Source organism: Haliotis rufescens, unplaced genomic scaffold (assembly GCF_023055435.1).
Source record: "Haliotis rufescens isolate VD_foot unplaced genomic scaffold, xgHalRufe1.0.p SCAF_2, whole genome shotgun sequence".
Lineage (NCBI taxonomy): Eukaryota > Metazoa > Mollusca > Gastropoda > Lepetellida > Haliotidae > Haliotis > Haliotis rufescens.
The window spans coordinates 16,341,208-16,354,835 of NW_025963890.1; the positions used below are offsets into that span (position 1 = coordinate 16,341,208).

At 35.9% G+C, this 13,628-nt stretch overlaps 2 protein-coding genes across 2 annotated transcripts in view; one reads left to right on the forward strand and one right to left on the reverse strand.

Annotated features, from left to right (window-relative positions):
- The first annotated feature begins 69 nt into the window (after positions 1 to 69).
- On the forward strand, positions 70 to 7,698 carry LOC124135640 (solute carrier family 66 member 3-like). Its single transcript, XM_046501069.2, has 6 exons — positions 70 to 239; positions 1,357 to 1,439; positions 1,728 to 1,800; positions 4,049 to 4,115; positions 4,859 to 4,979; positions 5,702 to 7,698. Exons 1-6 carry the CDS (start codon positions 76 to 78, stop codon positions 5,836 to 5,838), a joined length of 645 nt encoding a protein of 214 aa, XP_046357025.1. The 5' UTR covers positions 70 to 75; the 3' UTR covers positions 5,839 to 7,698.
- Positions 7,699 to 10,456: 2,758 nt separating this feature from the next.
- LOC124135641 (adhesion G protein-coupled receptor L3-like) overlaps positions 10,457 to 13,628 on the reverse strand; it is a 68,470-nt gene continuing 65,298 nt past the window's right edge. Inside the window, exon 20 of the mRNA XM_046501071.2 lies at positions 10,457 to 13,556. Within this exon, the coding sequence (XP_046357027.2) occupies positions 13,419 to 13,556 (138 nt within the window). The 3' untranslated portion in view covers positions 10,457 to 13,418. The remainder of the gene's footprint in view (positions 13,557 to 13,628) is intronic.

Consider the following 13,628-nt stretch of genomic DNA (forward strand, 5'->3'; position numbering starts at 1 on the left):
TAGCCAATATAATATTGCACTATTCTTTTGATTTTGTTGAAGGGGTTGCATCCAACCCGCAGTAAATAATTCAAGATGGCGACGGAAGCGTCTGCTACGCTGCAGCTCATGTGCAATATTTTAAGTTTAACAGTCATTGTAACATGTGTTATTCTCAAAGTGCCCCAGATTGTATCTATTTTCAGCTCTAAGAGCGGTAGAGGGATAAGCTTTGGCAGTGTCATGTTGGAAACATGTGGGTAAGACATCCAACCACAAATCAAGTTGTGTGACGAATTCGGATTTGGAGCACATATAAGTTTGAGGATATATATAACCTGGGAGTGGTAGCCTAGGATGTGTGTGAATAACATACGAGTGAGATTAAATTTCTATTCAACATATTTATTTACACAGTCTAGTACAATTTGCCGGATGGTATCCATGCCAGTTATAACCTTTATCCATTGTGCATGTGACAATAGCAGCTGTCACTCAGTGATTGTGGGTGGAACTTGGCATGTCAGTTACAGCTGGTTACATATCTCAGTCAAGCTGTCTGTCTGTTGGTGTTATCTCGCTTTCTTCACACATTGCTTCTGCCAGTTACACTTGGAATTTTGTATGGCTATTTTGTCATATTTACTATACTATTTCACATGAATTCATTTAATGAAACAGATGCTTTACAAAAACGGTCCACAAAAACATCCATACGCCAATAGTTTAGACTTATATTGATTTAGTTTAAATCACATGAATTACTTTTGTTAAAGCTGATTGTAGGAAAGAGAGATAAGGGCCATGATAATGACTGCAAATGATAATGGTAACATTATTTTAGATAAAAAGGATAGAATTTGTAGCTTATCCCAAAATGAGCAAAACAACAAACGGTTTAGTGGCTCTGTTAAAAACCTTAAAATCGAGTTAACTTATATACAAATCAGCAACGTCATAGAACATGTAGAACATACTATAGGATGACATCACTAACAAGGAAAGTTACTCTAATGACGTCAAATAACAAAATACAGCCTGTCGTGAGGGAAATGAGGGCTATTATCAAGTTATATTGGCCCATAGATTTCTGATAGCATGCAGGTTTTTTTTATGATAATTCTATCCATTTTTGCTATAAAATGAAATAGTTCACCTGGTCTTAGAAAGTAAACATGGTAAACCTTTCCTTTGCATGTCTTGAACATGTCTTTTGAAATGTTGTGTTTGTAAAGCATGCCACTGGACACTGGAACAGTGGATTGTTACAGACTGCCATTTCAAAGGTCAAAACATCGTAGCATATGGTACAATGCCCAAGACCTCATATTATTTCACTTTTTAGACACTCAGTCTAATATTTTCTCTGTATTTCAGATATTCCATAATGCTGACATACCACTTTGCGATGCAGTATCCACTGTCAACATACTTTGAGTACACATTCTTGGTGCTGCAAGGTATTCAACTTATCTTACAAATGCTTTTGTTTCCAATAACAATGTTCATTTTGGATATGCAAATATATTTTTCTGAATAGAAGAGAGTAAAAAATCGAAATTGGATTAAATGTTGTTTGCCAAAACGAAGTCAAATTCTATGTTATCAGTGACCTGAATGTGAGGATTGACCATATTGTTGACACAACATTTTATTATATTTTCATCCGGTATGTTTTTCATTACTGACAATATGTATATGTCTAGCTGTGAACCACTTGCAGCTCATTTTCTCAACTTCTGTTTCAGATTTAACATTAGTTACCTTGCTGCTACACTACAGTGGTAAATTGAAAGTTAAAATTCTTCCATGGTTTGCAGTGTATCCTTGATTTCTGTGGTTGTCAGTGTTTTGGTGTTGTCTGAAATGAATGGATTTCAGTATATATTCATTTGGTTTGAACATGACATTCAAACTATGTCGATAATATTGCTCTTTATTGAAGACATGGCCTGGTATAACTTCCTGTCTCATCATACACATGATTAGACCTTTTTTATATTTAAAAAAAATAATATTTTTTTTATTTCCCAAGACTGATATGTTACATTTAATATATATGGGATGATACATATCCATCTTTTTAACAAATAAAACAGCTTGAAATGGACAATAGACATTAGATTAGGCTATATGGCAATCATCTACCCGAGGCAAGAGAGTTAACTGACTATAAAAGTCCTGTTTCCACCCTTGCCGAACTAGGCTAGTATTATGGAGTTACATTTTGGCTGGACTAACGACTGGTCTATGCATTGTCCAATCAAAATCTCGCAACGAAATCGAAATTCGGTTCGTAAACTGTCGCGCAGATTTCGGTCGATTACAGGAATTGCAAAACATGTGCACCGCCAACTCATTGTCAACAGATATTTTCCAAACCTTTTCATGTTTTTAATGAAGGTGCTCACTTGAATTGATGCACTTTGCGATGTAAGACAAGTTTTATCACAATATAGATCTTGATTATCGATCAGATCGTCTTGACTGTAAGCCGCCATTTTGTTTGAAACAAATGCGAGTGGTGGAATCGGATTGGTCAGTAGGAGAGGCTCCGAAGGGACATAACTCATAATGATTAACCCCTGGTGGCGCTACGATCGAGCCCAGGAATTCCAGACTAGTTCGGCAAGGGTGGAAACTGGACTTTTAAAGTCAGTTAACTCTCTTGCCTCTGGAAGATGTATGGCAATAGACACAAATCATGATATTTCGACCCATTCCATTATGGTCTTTGTTGGATGTATATAATGGGGGCATAATCTTGTCTTTGTTTGTCCAAGATCAATTGTCCTTCTATTTTTTCCTTTCCATCATCAGTAAAAATGATTTTGTTTATGAGTTTATTCATAATGTTCTTGTTTTCCAAATGACAAAAATATTTTGTTGGTTTTTCTCCTTCATTGTACCATTTATATTGATTTCTAACAAAAATTTAACTTTTTCTTCCTTTAGATTTGAGAATTGAATTTTATGTTTGGAGAGTTTGGATAACAATGATTCATTATGTTTTGAAAATCATCTCAAGCTTTTTTCTTTTTCTTTTTCTTTTATATTATCAGTTGCAAAGGATATTGTTTTCCCCCTAATTTTCATTAAGGACCTTCAAGAAATAGTTTATAATTCACAGAAAGATCAATGAATATTTCTGTAACTTGTTAATCATTTTCATTGTATTTTGGATCAGCATATTATCTTACAGTCTCCTTTAATGTTGAAATAACCATGTTTGCATAATTGGTATATTGCAACAGAGAAGGATTAAACTTCCGGTAGCCTCTACCCTTTTTCCGGACTAAAAGAATTAAAAAACGAATGAATGATCAGTTTTATAACCTGGTAATATTTCCGTTTTAACAGTAGAATTCAGAATATCTCTCGACACTAGGAACTCATGATAGAATTAAATGAATTAATGTTAGTGTTATTCCATTAGCAATATTAACAGATTTATTCATATATAGCAGTTTAACAAATGGATTGGGTGGTTAGATTTGGTGACTTGGTTGACTGCATGTCATCGTATCCCAATTGCGTGGATCGATGCTTATGATGTCAATGGATGGATTGTTATGACTCGATTATTACAGACCGCTGTCATATAGCTGGAATATTGTGCGTTATTAAACAACAAACGAAAAAGATTTATCACCATTTCAAAATGTGTGTGTGGCTGCTTGTACTAGTCCGGACTAATGGCTAATTTATAGTGCTAGACCACTGAGATACCATACCACAGTTTAAGATGAATACCCCACTCAGACACAGTTTACTGACTCTGAGTTGACTAGTTCTTGTTTTAGCACAGTAAGGCTGTCCACTGAAACACAGGTTATATTATATTTAATGCCTCCATGTTCTTTGTTCATAATATGCTCCTGTTCACCAATACGGGAATGGTTATGATAAGGTGTAATGTAAATGCAAAGCAGTTTAGAGGTGTGTATACTACCCAGAGAGATCAGGAGATAGGAATTCTTCTTCTTCTTCTTCTTCTTCTTCTTCTTAAGATTGTTTCTCTTCAGTATTTAATGCAAGATGCATCTTTGTTTTCCTTATGTTTTCTCAGCTATTTTGTCGTGAGCAGTTCTTTTGCTTTCAGATTTGTGCCTGATGTTATTTTGCAGTTGGCCATTGTGAGTTGCATTCATGGGAGATAACTCTTCCAATCATGTTTGGTGACAGTAGGATCATGGGTGACCCCTAGTTACCAAGTTGTGTTGCTTTGCTTCCATTCGCCTTTATTATTAGCATATTGATGTCAGCTTCATACCCATGGTGGGGGTTCCATCACAGTGTTAAACAGCCACAAACTATATCACTTTGTACTTCTTCCCACTTAAACTGACACGCTGGGCTTACACAACTGAAATACTGTTCAAAACAGCATTTAATTCAACTCACTCTCTATTCTGAAAGTGAACAATACAATTTCCAGCTAGGTTTCAACTTATACCTTTCCAAATTATTGATACAAAAGAGATATTAGATGATTTGAGTGATTATGCTTACCATATTAGCTGCACTAAGCGCCCTGCTCCAATAAACTCTCCTACACCAATTTGTGTTACGTTATTAGATTGAATAACTTGACTTTGGAAAAGAAAGTAAATTTGACTGTTTTTATTTTGAAATATTCACAGAAACAAGAAAATATCTTAAGCTAAGAAAAAATAAATGTTTTTCAAGCTTTATATAGATAAAACATTTATAAATCTATTTATGAAAAGGTATTTTACATAGGAATCAGAATATTTTTCTGTCTTTTGAAAATCTATAGAATTGTGTCATGTGGAGTGTTTTTGTTTTCAAAGATGTTTGAGAATCAAGAAAGTGTTATTCAGAATAAATGTATTGAAAATGTTTTGTATTCTTTAAGGGTTCTGGTCTGCCACTGTCAGTAGGTAGCAAACTGATGCAGATATACTCGATAGTGAGTAAACAGGACCCTGGACAAGTAAGTGCTGTCACATGGGGGATGGCTTTCTACACAACCATGGGTAGGTAGTTGTGTTGTTCATATTTCACGATCACTCATAATTTAATGATCCCATTTTTATTGTGGGTTTGAATTGGTCATCAGCAACCTATGCTTGTTGTACCCGGAGAATGAATGGATTAAGAGGTCAGGCTGGGGGATTGTGTGTCATTGTACCCCGATGCCATGGGATATTGCTGAGTGTGGCATTAAACCAAACATACAATGTGATTGTTGGCAAATGTACATAGACATTACTTTTTAACTTTGTCCCAGCGCCAGTGAGCAACTGTCGATGGATTTTAGGCGGCGCTTTAAAAATCAATTATTATTATTATTATTAATCTCCAGTAGAATTCATATTCTTTGAGTATTATTATGGAAATATGTGCTCACACTATCAGCCATTTGTTTGTCCACACCAGATACATGGCAGATCACCATTACTTACTGGAATAGACACTTACAATTTCCACCCCCAAAATATTTTAAGACCAGTAGTATACTTGATCTTTTCAACCTGTTGATAAACATGATAACGCAATAGAGAGTTTTGAGATCCTGAATGAAACCCAATTTTCAAAAGTTATACATTCTCTTTTTTAAAAAAACCCATATGAAACAGAGTTGTTTACTGTAGCATTTAAATAAAATGTTCTGATAAAATTGATCTTTTAATCTGTATTGTTGAAAATGATAGACTGTTCAGAAAACAAATATGTGCTTATTCATTGCATATTTCAGCAAGAAGTGTGACAACGCTTGTCCAGACAGGAGACATCACAGTGTTGGCCAACTTTGCCACCAGCTGTCTCCTCAACCTGACACTGATGGTACTGGTCATTTATTACAGGAGGATCAGCAAAAAGAAGCTCTATTAAACTTACTGCTGAATCCTACAGGAGCAGGATCTTTGTTAGGTCACAAGTAAGATAGGACACAATGGGAAAAGCTTCTAGAAAGGTTCCATGGAGGATTTTATGTCAAGTAGATATGTGCCTAAAACAATCTTTGAAGACATTATGTTATTTGCCATATTTCTAACATTACATTATTGTTTGATTTTAAGAATCCAGGTGAGCTTAAGGCCCCATTTTGTTTTTATAGTTTATATATTTCTGCAAACAAATAAGTTTGGGTCAGTCACAATATAATTAAAATGAATTAAAATAATTATTTTTTTATATTTTTTTATTTGGTATGAGCTGGATGTTTAGTATTTTTACTGCAACATTTATATATGTGTTTACCATATGTACCTTGAAAAAAGCTTTGTTCTCTTTATAAAAGGTTACAGTGGTCGAGATTACATTCAAAGCATCTGTTCAATTATTATCTAAAAAGATAATAGTATTTTTTGTGGGTTTTTTAATCCATCAAAAATGGATGATAATGCAGACAAAAATAAGTTAAACTATTTTTGTTTTCTTATCAATCTATAAGGTTGGTTGAATCCGTAAAACATAAAATAACAAAGTTTTGCCTATGGTATATGCTGAAATAGAAGAGTGGACATCAAACTCAGATAGCATGGGAAGTTCATTATATGTGTTAATATGTAATTATAGAAAAGAAATTAATCAGATAATGTAATTTTCATATTTACTTTGTGTCCAAAACTTACATTGTGATATTTGTTTAGTTGACAATAAGATGATAATTATGAAGAAAATGTTGATTGTATATGAAATATCCCATATTTGTTTTTTATCATAAGATTCTTCTAAGTACTCATTATTGAATTACCAGTATTATTTATTATGTCAACTCATTTTACTTGTGGATATATTTGCTCAGGGAATACATTTATTTGTTATGACCAATTAGCCATGTTTTGCTATCCTTTAACACATTAACTTAGCAGGGATACAGATAGGTACCCACTTTCCTTGGGAAAACATCATTACAGTGGACGACATACATTCTTGCATAACACCTCATTCATTGATAAAACAATATGGGAATGATAATTCTATTCCGACTGTTTTGGTATATGTATGCAGATAGTGAACTATATCCTTCTGTATGGTATATCGGGGCGGTCGGGTAGCCTAGTGGTTAAAGCGTGGGCTCATCACGCCGAAGACCCGGGTTCAATTCCTGACATGGGTACAATGTGTGAAGCCCATTTCTGGTGGCCCCCGCCGTGATATTGCTGGAATATTGCTAAAAGCGGCGTAAAACCATACTCACTCGCACACTGTATGGTATTTCTGAATAATGGTTTTATAGTATGAGACTCCGTGGTAAATAGACTTAACATTTTGTTACCTAAAATTCAAATTTATGCTCTGTGTACTGTCGAACCAGTTGATGACAAGAAATGCATCTTTTGATGTTATTGGCATCTGTGTCACATTTCTGGTATTATATGTTTGTTTATTATATATTCGGAAAGTAAAATATTATACAATAGTATGCTTAGTATAAGGGTAATGTTATTTGTTCCTGGCATTATCATCTCCAGAAGCCCAAAGTCTGCCATTAACTGCCCAACCTTTACAAAGTGACATACTCATTTTGAAATACAGACATTGAAATCAAAATATTTCATGGCAGTAGTTATGTGACTACCATTTCAATAGCTCCCTATGCTTTGTTGTATCATATAAAACGGAAACATGGGTGGCCCAGTGGTCTAAGGCACCTCAATTTGCTCTGTCCCAGAAAGCTATGATTGTTGGTTCGAATCCTGGTTCGCCCCAATTATGTTAAAGTTTTTATGTTTGTTAGCACCATATCCGTGCTTGTGGGTTTAACGAAAGTTGTAGACCTGCATCACTTTGGGCTTTCCTCCCACATTAAGCTGACACGCTATGATATCATTTGAATACTGTTCAAAGTGGCAATAAACCCAACTCACTCACTCACTCACTCAGGAGGAACATACAGTAAGTCAATGGTATATCAAATGTATATCATGATTAGGTCAATGTGATATGTGGATATTTTCAAGTGATACATGGAAATTCAGATTATTTGAAAAATAAAGTAGTACTTTACAAAAAAAGTTAAGTGCATATAGGTGTACATATTGTATATTCTCATTCAAAAGCGCAATCGTTATCTAGTTTACTTCTTGTGTTCAGTCAGTATTAATACTTTGATATTTTGTGACAGTTTATTGATATAATACTTCTTAGAAAAGTGCTATGTATATTGTATGCAGGGGTATGTTTGAATATGTTTTACATTTGTGATTAAATTTTGTTCATCCTGACAATGAGATGTCAGGATAAGGTCACAACTTTGTACAGTAGGTTTGCTTACATGGCATTGTACTTAATCATATATAGATGTACACAATGTATAAAAGCATATATCATGATAAAAAATATTGACTGAGGATCATTGTCAAATCTCTATTTTATTCTTAAAATAACCTTCTGACTACATGTACAGGAATTTGTAGCACAAATACAGAATTAATATAAACTGTCAGGCAAAAGAAAGTATATACTTGAAAATTGGATTTGACAAAAAAACTTTATCAAAACAGTCACCTAACACTGCAAAGTTAATGTCCGAAACACAACTGTGATAAGCGTTTCAATTTGATCACCATCCAATAACCATTTCTCATTTGTTTCGTTTTTGGCCACCATCAAACATGGGTGTATAATTTCTTTTACCCGGCTATATTCTTTTTATGCCCCTGTATCCTACAATTTTATCTATATATGTTTTAACTTGATCTTGAGTATTCCTGTAGCATTAAGTATATCCACCATGTGTAAATATACTACCGAAAATGTTAGGGCACACCTGATTCTTTCATATTAGTATAGTTAATCTGTCATGTGTACTGTGAAATGTGAAATTCAGTTAACCTGGATCCTGTTACATATCATCAGTTTAAGGTCACATTCAAGGTGCATGCATGTGTGTGTCGGTTTGTACTATTCCAGACTTATTACGGTTATATAGTGCAAGCCCACTGAGCTTATGAGATACCATGTTTAACCCAGAGACATTATAGACCAGGCAGGGCAACAACAACAAGCACCACCTTTCAATGTCTTTTGGTTTGACGGTCAGGGGATCGAACCAACGATCGTCCGGTCTCCAGGCAGACGCTCATCCACTATCCAACGGTGTCGGTTGTATATATATTTCTGATACTTGAGTACAATGTGTGAAGCCCATTCCTTGTGTTCTCTGACCTGATATTGCTGCAATGTAGCTTTCTAGGGGATAATGCACCTTTAATATGAAATAACTTTGATTAAACTGTATGTTGATACTGTTGTGAAGTTGCCAAGCCATGTGATGCATTAAAACTGAGATTATTTTAGAATTCCTACTGCCTAAGGGAGTACAGGGCCCATTTCATAAAGCCTTAAGACTATCGTTACTCCCGTTTTGTTTGTTTGTTTATTTGTTGTTTAACACCGCACTCAGCAATATTCGAGCTATGTGATGGTGGTTTATAAATGATCATGTCTGGACCAGACAATCTAGTGATTGACATAAGCATCGATCTATGTATTAACAGAGACTTACGACAGTTGTAGCGCTGAAAAAATAACCCAACTTAGACCGTGTATAAAAGGATGCTGGGCCACAATACACATTACATAATTATCATGCTAAGTCTTTGTCCTAAGAGACCCACATCATGATCTGCTGATTGTTGGTTCGAATTCCAGATCCAAACGGATTTGGACACTTTGTTCATCATCATACCCTTGGTGTTATAAACACCAACGATCTACTTCTTTTTTTTGGATTTTTTAATACAAAAATACTTTTCAAAAGGGTGTACAACCGAACCCACTCATTTTGTAAATGTGTATAGTATTAGCCTTGTTTAGTTACTCGGAGTATAATGACCTTTCTTCACTTGACCTTCAGGATTGTCTGGCATAGATTCCAGAGGTGGTAGGATGTGACAATACATCGGTTGCCAGGCTCAGTAACTTGGAAAATAAGATAGGGTGTCCTCCTAACCAAGCGATGTGTATCTTGTTGATATCATGCAATATCTGCTGTTATGCAAGGATTTTTGTGTATGCACGGCTGTAGGCAGTAGCACTGAACGTCAGGCCTATATTCACGCCAAATACCCATGACTTTGAGTTCGAATCCAAGTTAGCCCCGTTTATGTTTCTAGGTTTGTCAGCACCATGCCCGTGCTCGTGTGTTTCACCAAAGTGGTAAACTTCAGAGAATTGCGTCACTTAGGGCTTTCCTACCACAATAAGCTGCCACCACGTGATCTAGCAATCATGTTAGAAAACGTGGTTAATCCAAACTCATGCACTCACCAGTCTCAAATTACCGATGTTGATGTATTTGTGCTTGGGGTAAGATGACACTGAATGGATCGAGTGGTCAGACTTGGATGATTGTCATCGTACCCCAAAGGCGTAGGACGTTGCTCATAATATCAACCACTGGTTTATGCTGTCTAGATTATATTGTTTACAGCCGCCGTCACATAGCATGAATAGTGTTGAGTTAAGCCTTAAACACAAAAAGAAAACGTGGAGGCTAATGTGTGAAGAAAGTTAGCACTTTATTTAACAGTTTAATTATGTCAGTACTCAGCAGGTGTAAACAGTCATAATAAACCAAGATGTGACAAAATGTACATTTACAGCCACCAAATAGCACCAAACAATAAGGTTTGAACCACCAAGGGTCATACACTGTTAATATACAATATTTTGTATCATCTGAAATAAAGCTTCAGATCAAGCGAAAAAGCCCCACCCCAACCCACAACTTTTCTCATAATGAAGGAATCCACTTATTCTTAATTCCCCAAAAGGTTAACGAGTTGTGTTGACATACGACTAAAATCGTTTCGCGTAGAAGCCTTGAAATACCAAAGAAGATATCCCGGTGTACATGTATGAGCCTATTAAACGAAGACGAAGTGATACCTTTCATTATGATTGGCATTTTTAACAGCCAAAAAGTTTGAAACAACGATGAGGCAAAATGCAGCAATAAATCTTGAGTATGTAAAACGAAATTCTATAATGCATTCAAAAAGTGGAGTAAAGTTTTACACCAAACAATGTACACAATATACACTCATTAACACAAAAAATATGAGACAACAACAGTCGAAGTCATGCTTGGTATAGTTAGTATCGTATAATATTCTCCCATTCTGGGCAAACAAATTATATATTTTACGAGCGCTTTCTACAATCACTGGCTAGAGGGTTCGTCAAAGATGACTTCCTTTAACAGAAGGGACTGTGTGAGTGGATTGAAATGACTATATCAGTTGTCAATATACTAGTTATGTACGAAGTGTGATAAAAGTATCGTGTACCGTGATAAGGATGGAGTTTGTAAACCTGAATATTTTCAAAAGCGCATGGAGATAATGCTTAGTACTTTAAATGGTGTAAACTTACATGTGTATAATATGTCTATGGATGCAACATTTATATACATTTTACCTACGAACACATACATGCCTAGGTGCCGACCACTTAATATTCTGGAGGGGGGTGGAATATTTTGGAAAACCTTTAATGATTCACATAAAAATAAGTTGTCCTCGGCTTTTATACACAAGAAAAATGTTCGTTGAAAAATAAAATGTTCGACTCCTTCGGCAGAAAAGGATTACGTGTTCTGAAGCAGTGACCGAAAAGATATCGTTTCTCTAACAAAAATGTCAGCCCCTTCCCTAACTCCCTCCCAGAATATTAAATGGGTCCCTCGTGTGATGTGAATGAACATTTCCTCTACAACACAGACGCCCAATAGTCATGGTGCACATTGTTGACGTTTACAAATACAGACATTTCTATAAATGATGATCAGAGGAAAGAATGTCATAGTAATGCGTCATGGAAATATTTATCGTTGGTCCATTTGGAACAAATACAATGATGTGGAATTGATATTTGCATCCAATATTGTGTACCTTTTATCTTATAAGTACGACCTCGTCACGACTACTGTTATGCAAATTGTGTTGGAAATAACAGTACCATGGAACGGTAACCTATGATATGAGAGTTGGTCATCTGGTTTTGTTTGTCATCGTATGTTCCCAAATCCCGTTAACGTCTTTGTAGATTGTTAGTTCAGATGTGTTCCCCATGAGAGGTTGTAAAGACATATGATTCATGTATCTGTTAATATTGACGTAAACATGTTGGAATTTATTGAGTCCCATATTTTCAAATAAGTCTTAAGAACAACGTGTAGTTGTGAAAAGCAAACATCGCGGGTTTGAATGTAATAGTGCTGCAGAAGAAGGTTCCACTGTCAACTATCAGTATAACTTACTGACATTGATTGTCATTTATATACACATGAAACAATGCGACTACAAACAGATTCATACCCTGTACATATTACTATATGATTAAAACACACCATTGATGGTGACGGAACATTTGCTAAACACTACAACAGACTCTACAACGAGTATTTGCTATGGAATACTGCATGGCAATACTTTGTCAACATGCTTTGTTAGTTGATATATTCACTATCACGAAATGCATCCCAGAATGAGTTCAGGGCATCGTTCCACGGAACAATCTTAGCGCTAAGACAATCGTAACTCCTATACTTTAATATTGACTAACGGCAGTCATACCACTAAGATCGCCCATGAAAAGGACCTCAGGTCATCCTTTTTACATAGCGACCTTGCCGCTAAGATGACCGTTATTCCCACACTAAAATCGCTTTGTAAAACATGGCCCAGATCCACTGTATCCTCTTGGAGGGCTTGTTTACTTCTATATGCTCATGTCAATCTTCATGATTTAAATATGATCACATGAGCAGCGAAAGGATCTTTACATTGTTCAGTGGCACCGATAATGATGATCTAGACTCCAACTAAGTCTGCGTTCTCAAAGACCTCCGTCTATCGACTTATGGTCGCTTTGGCCAGTTCCTAGGCGAACACAGACAGACAAATACAATGCGTAAGTGCATAGACAGTTATATATACATGGCAGTGATCTCTTAGTGCATTAGTACATGTCACACGTGTCAACTGTTAGTTTCAGCAAGTGTGAAAGACAACATCCTTGAAGCATTAGTACTTCAACAGCTCAATAAGTTTCTGACCTACATCAATTGTGTATCATTGGGAAAGGTCAACACTGTCGGGTAATATAATCAGAAAGTCAATGTATCCTGCTCGAAAACTCAACCCGTGAAAATGTCTGAATACAATTCCTTGAGTGTCGACCGACTGTACACTTTGAAGAAGGCGGCCCACAAAGCAAAACAAAGATTAAAATATGATTGATTTTGATTTTGTAGCTGAAACGCGTGTTCTAATATTATCCAGATCCCTATATCCATCCCAAATAAAAACTAAAGAAGATGATAGCCAACGAGGTCAACTCAGCTGACATCTTATGTAAAGTTATCAATTCGTAGATTGCATCCTGGTCTACGACCCTGACAGAAGTGGTGTCTTGTGGCTACTGTCTTTCACGCGTCTTTGTCCTAGCGATGGTTTGGATCAGCAGCTGGAGTCCTTGCGAGACTTGCTTGACATCTCGCACGACTGGCTCTGTTTGCGCATCAGTGATGCGGACTGTGTAGAGGCACTGGGGCGCTTCTTGCTGATGTGGAGTATTCTTTTGTATTCCTTGAGCACCTGCAGCAACAGAAGATTACTCAGCGTTAGAATACGTAATCTATATTATTTTGTTTCTTGATTTCACTACAT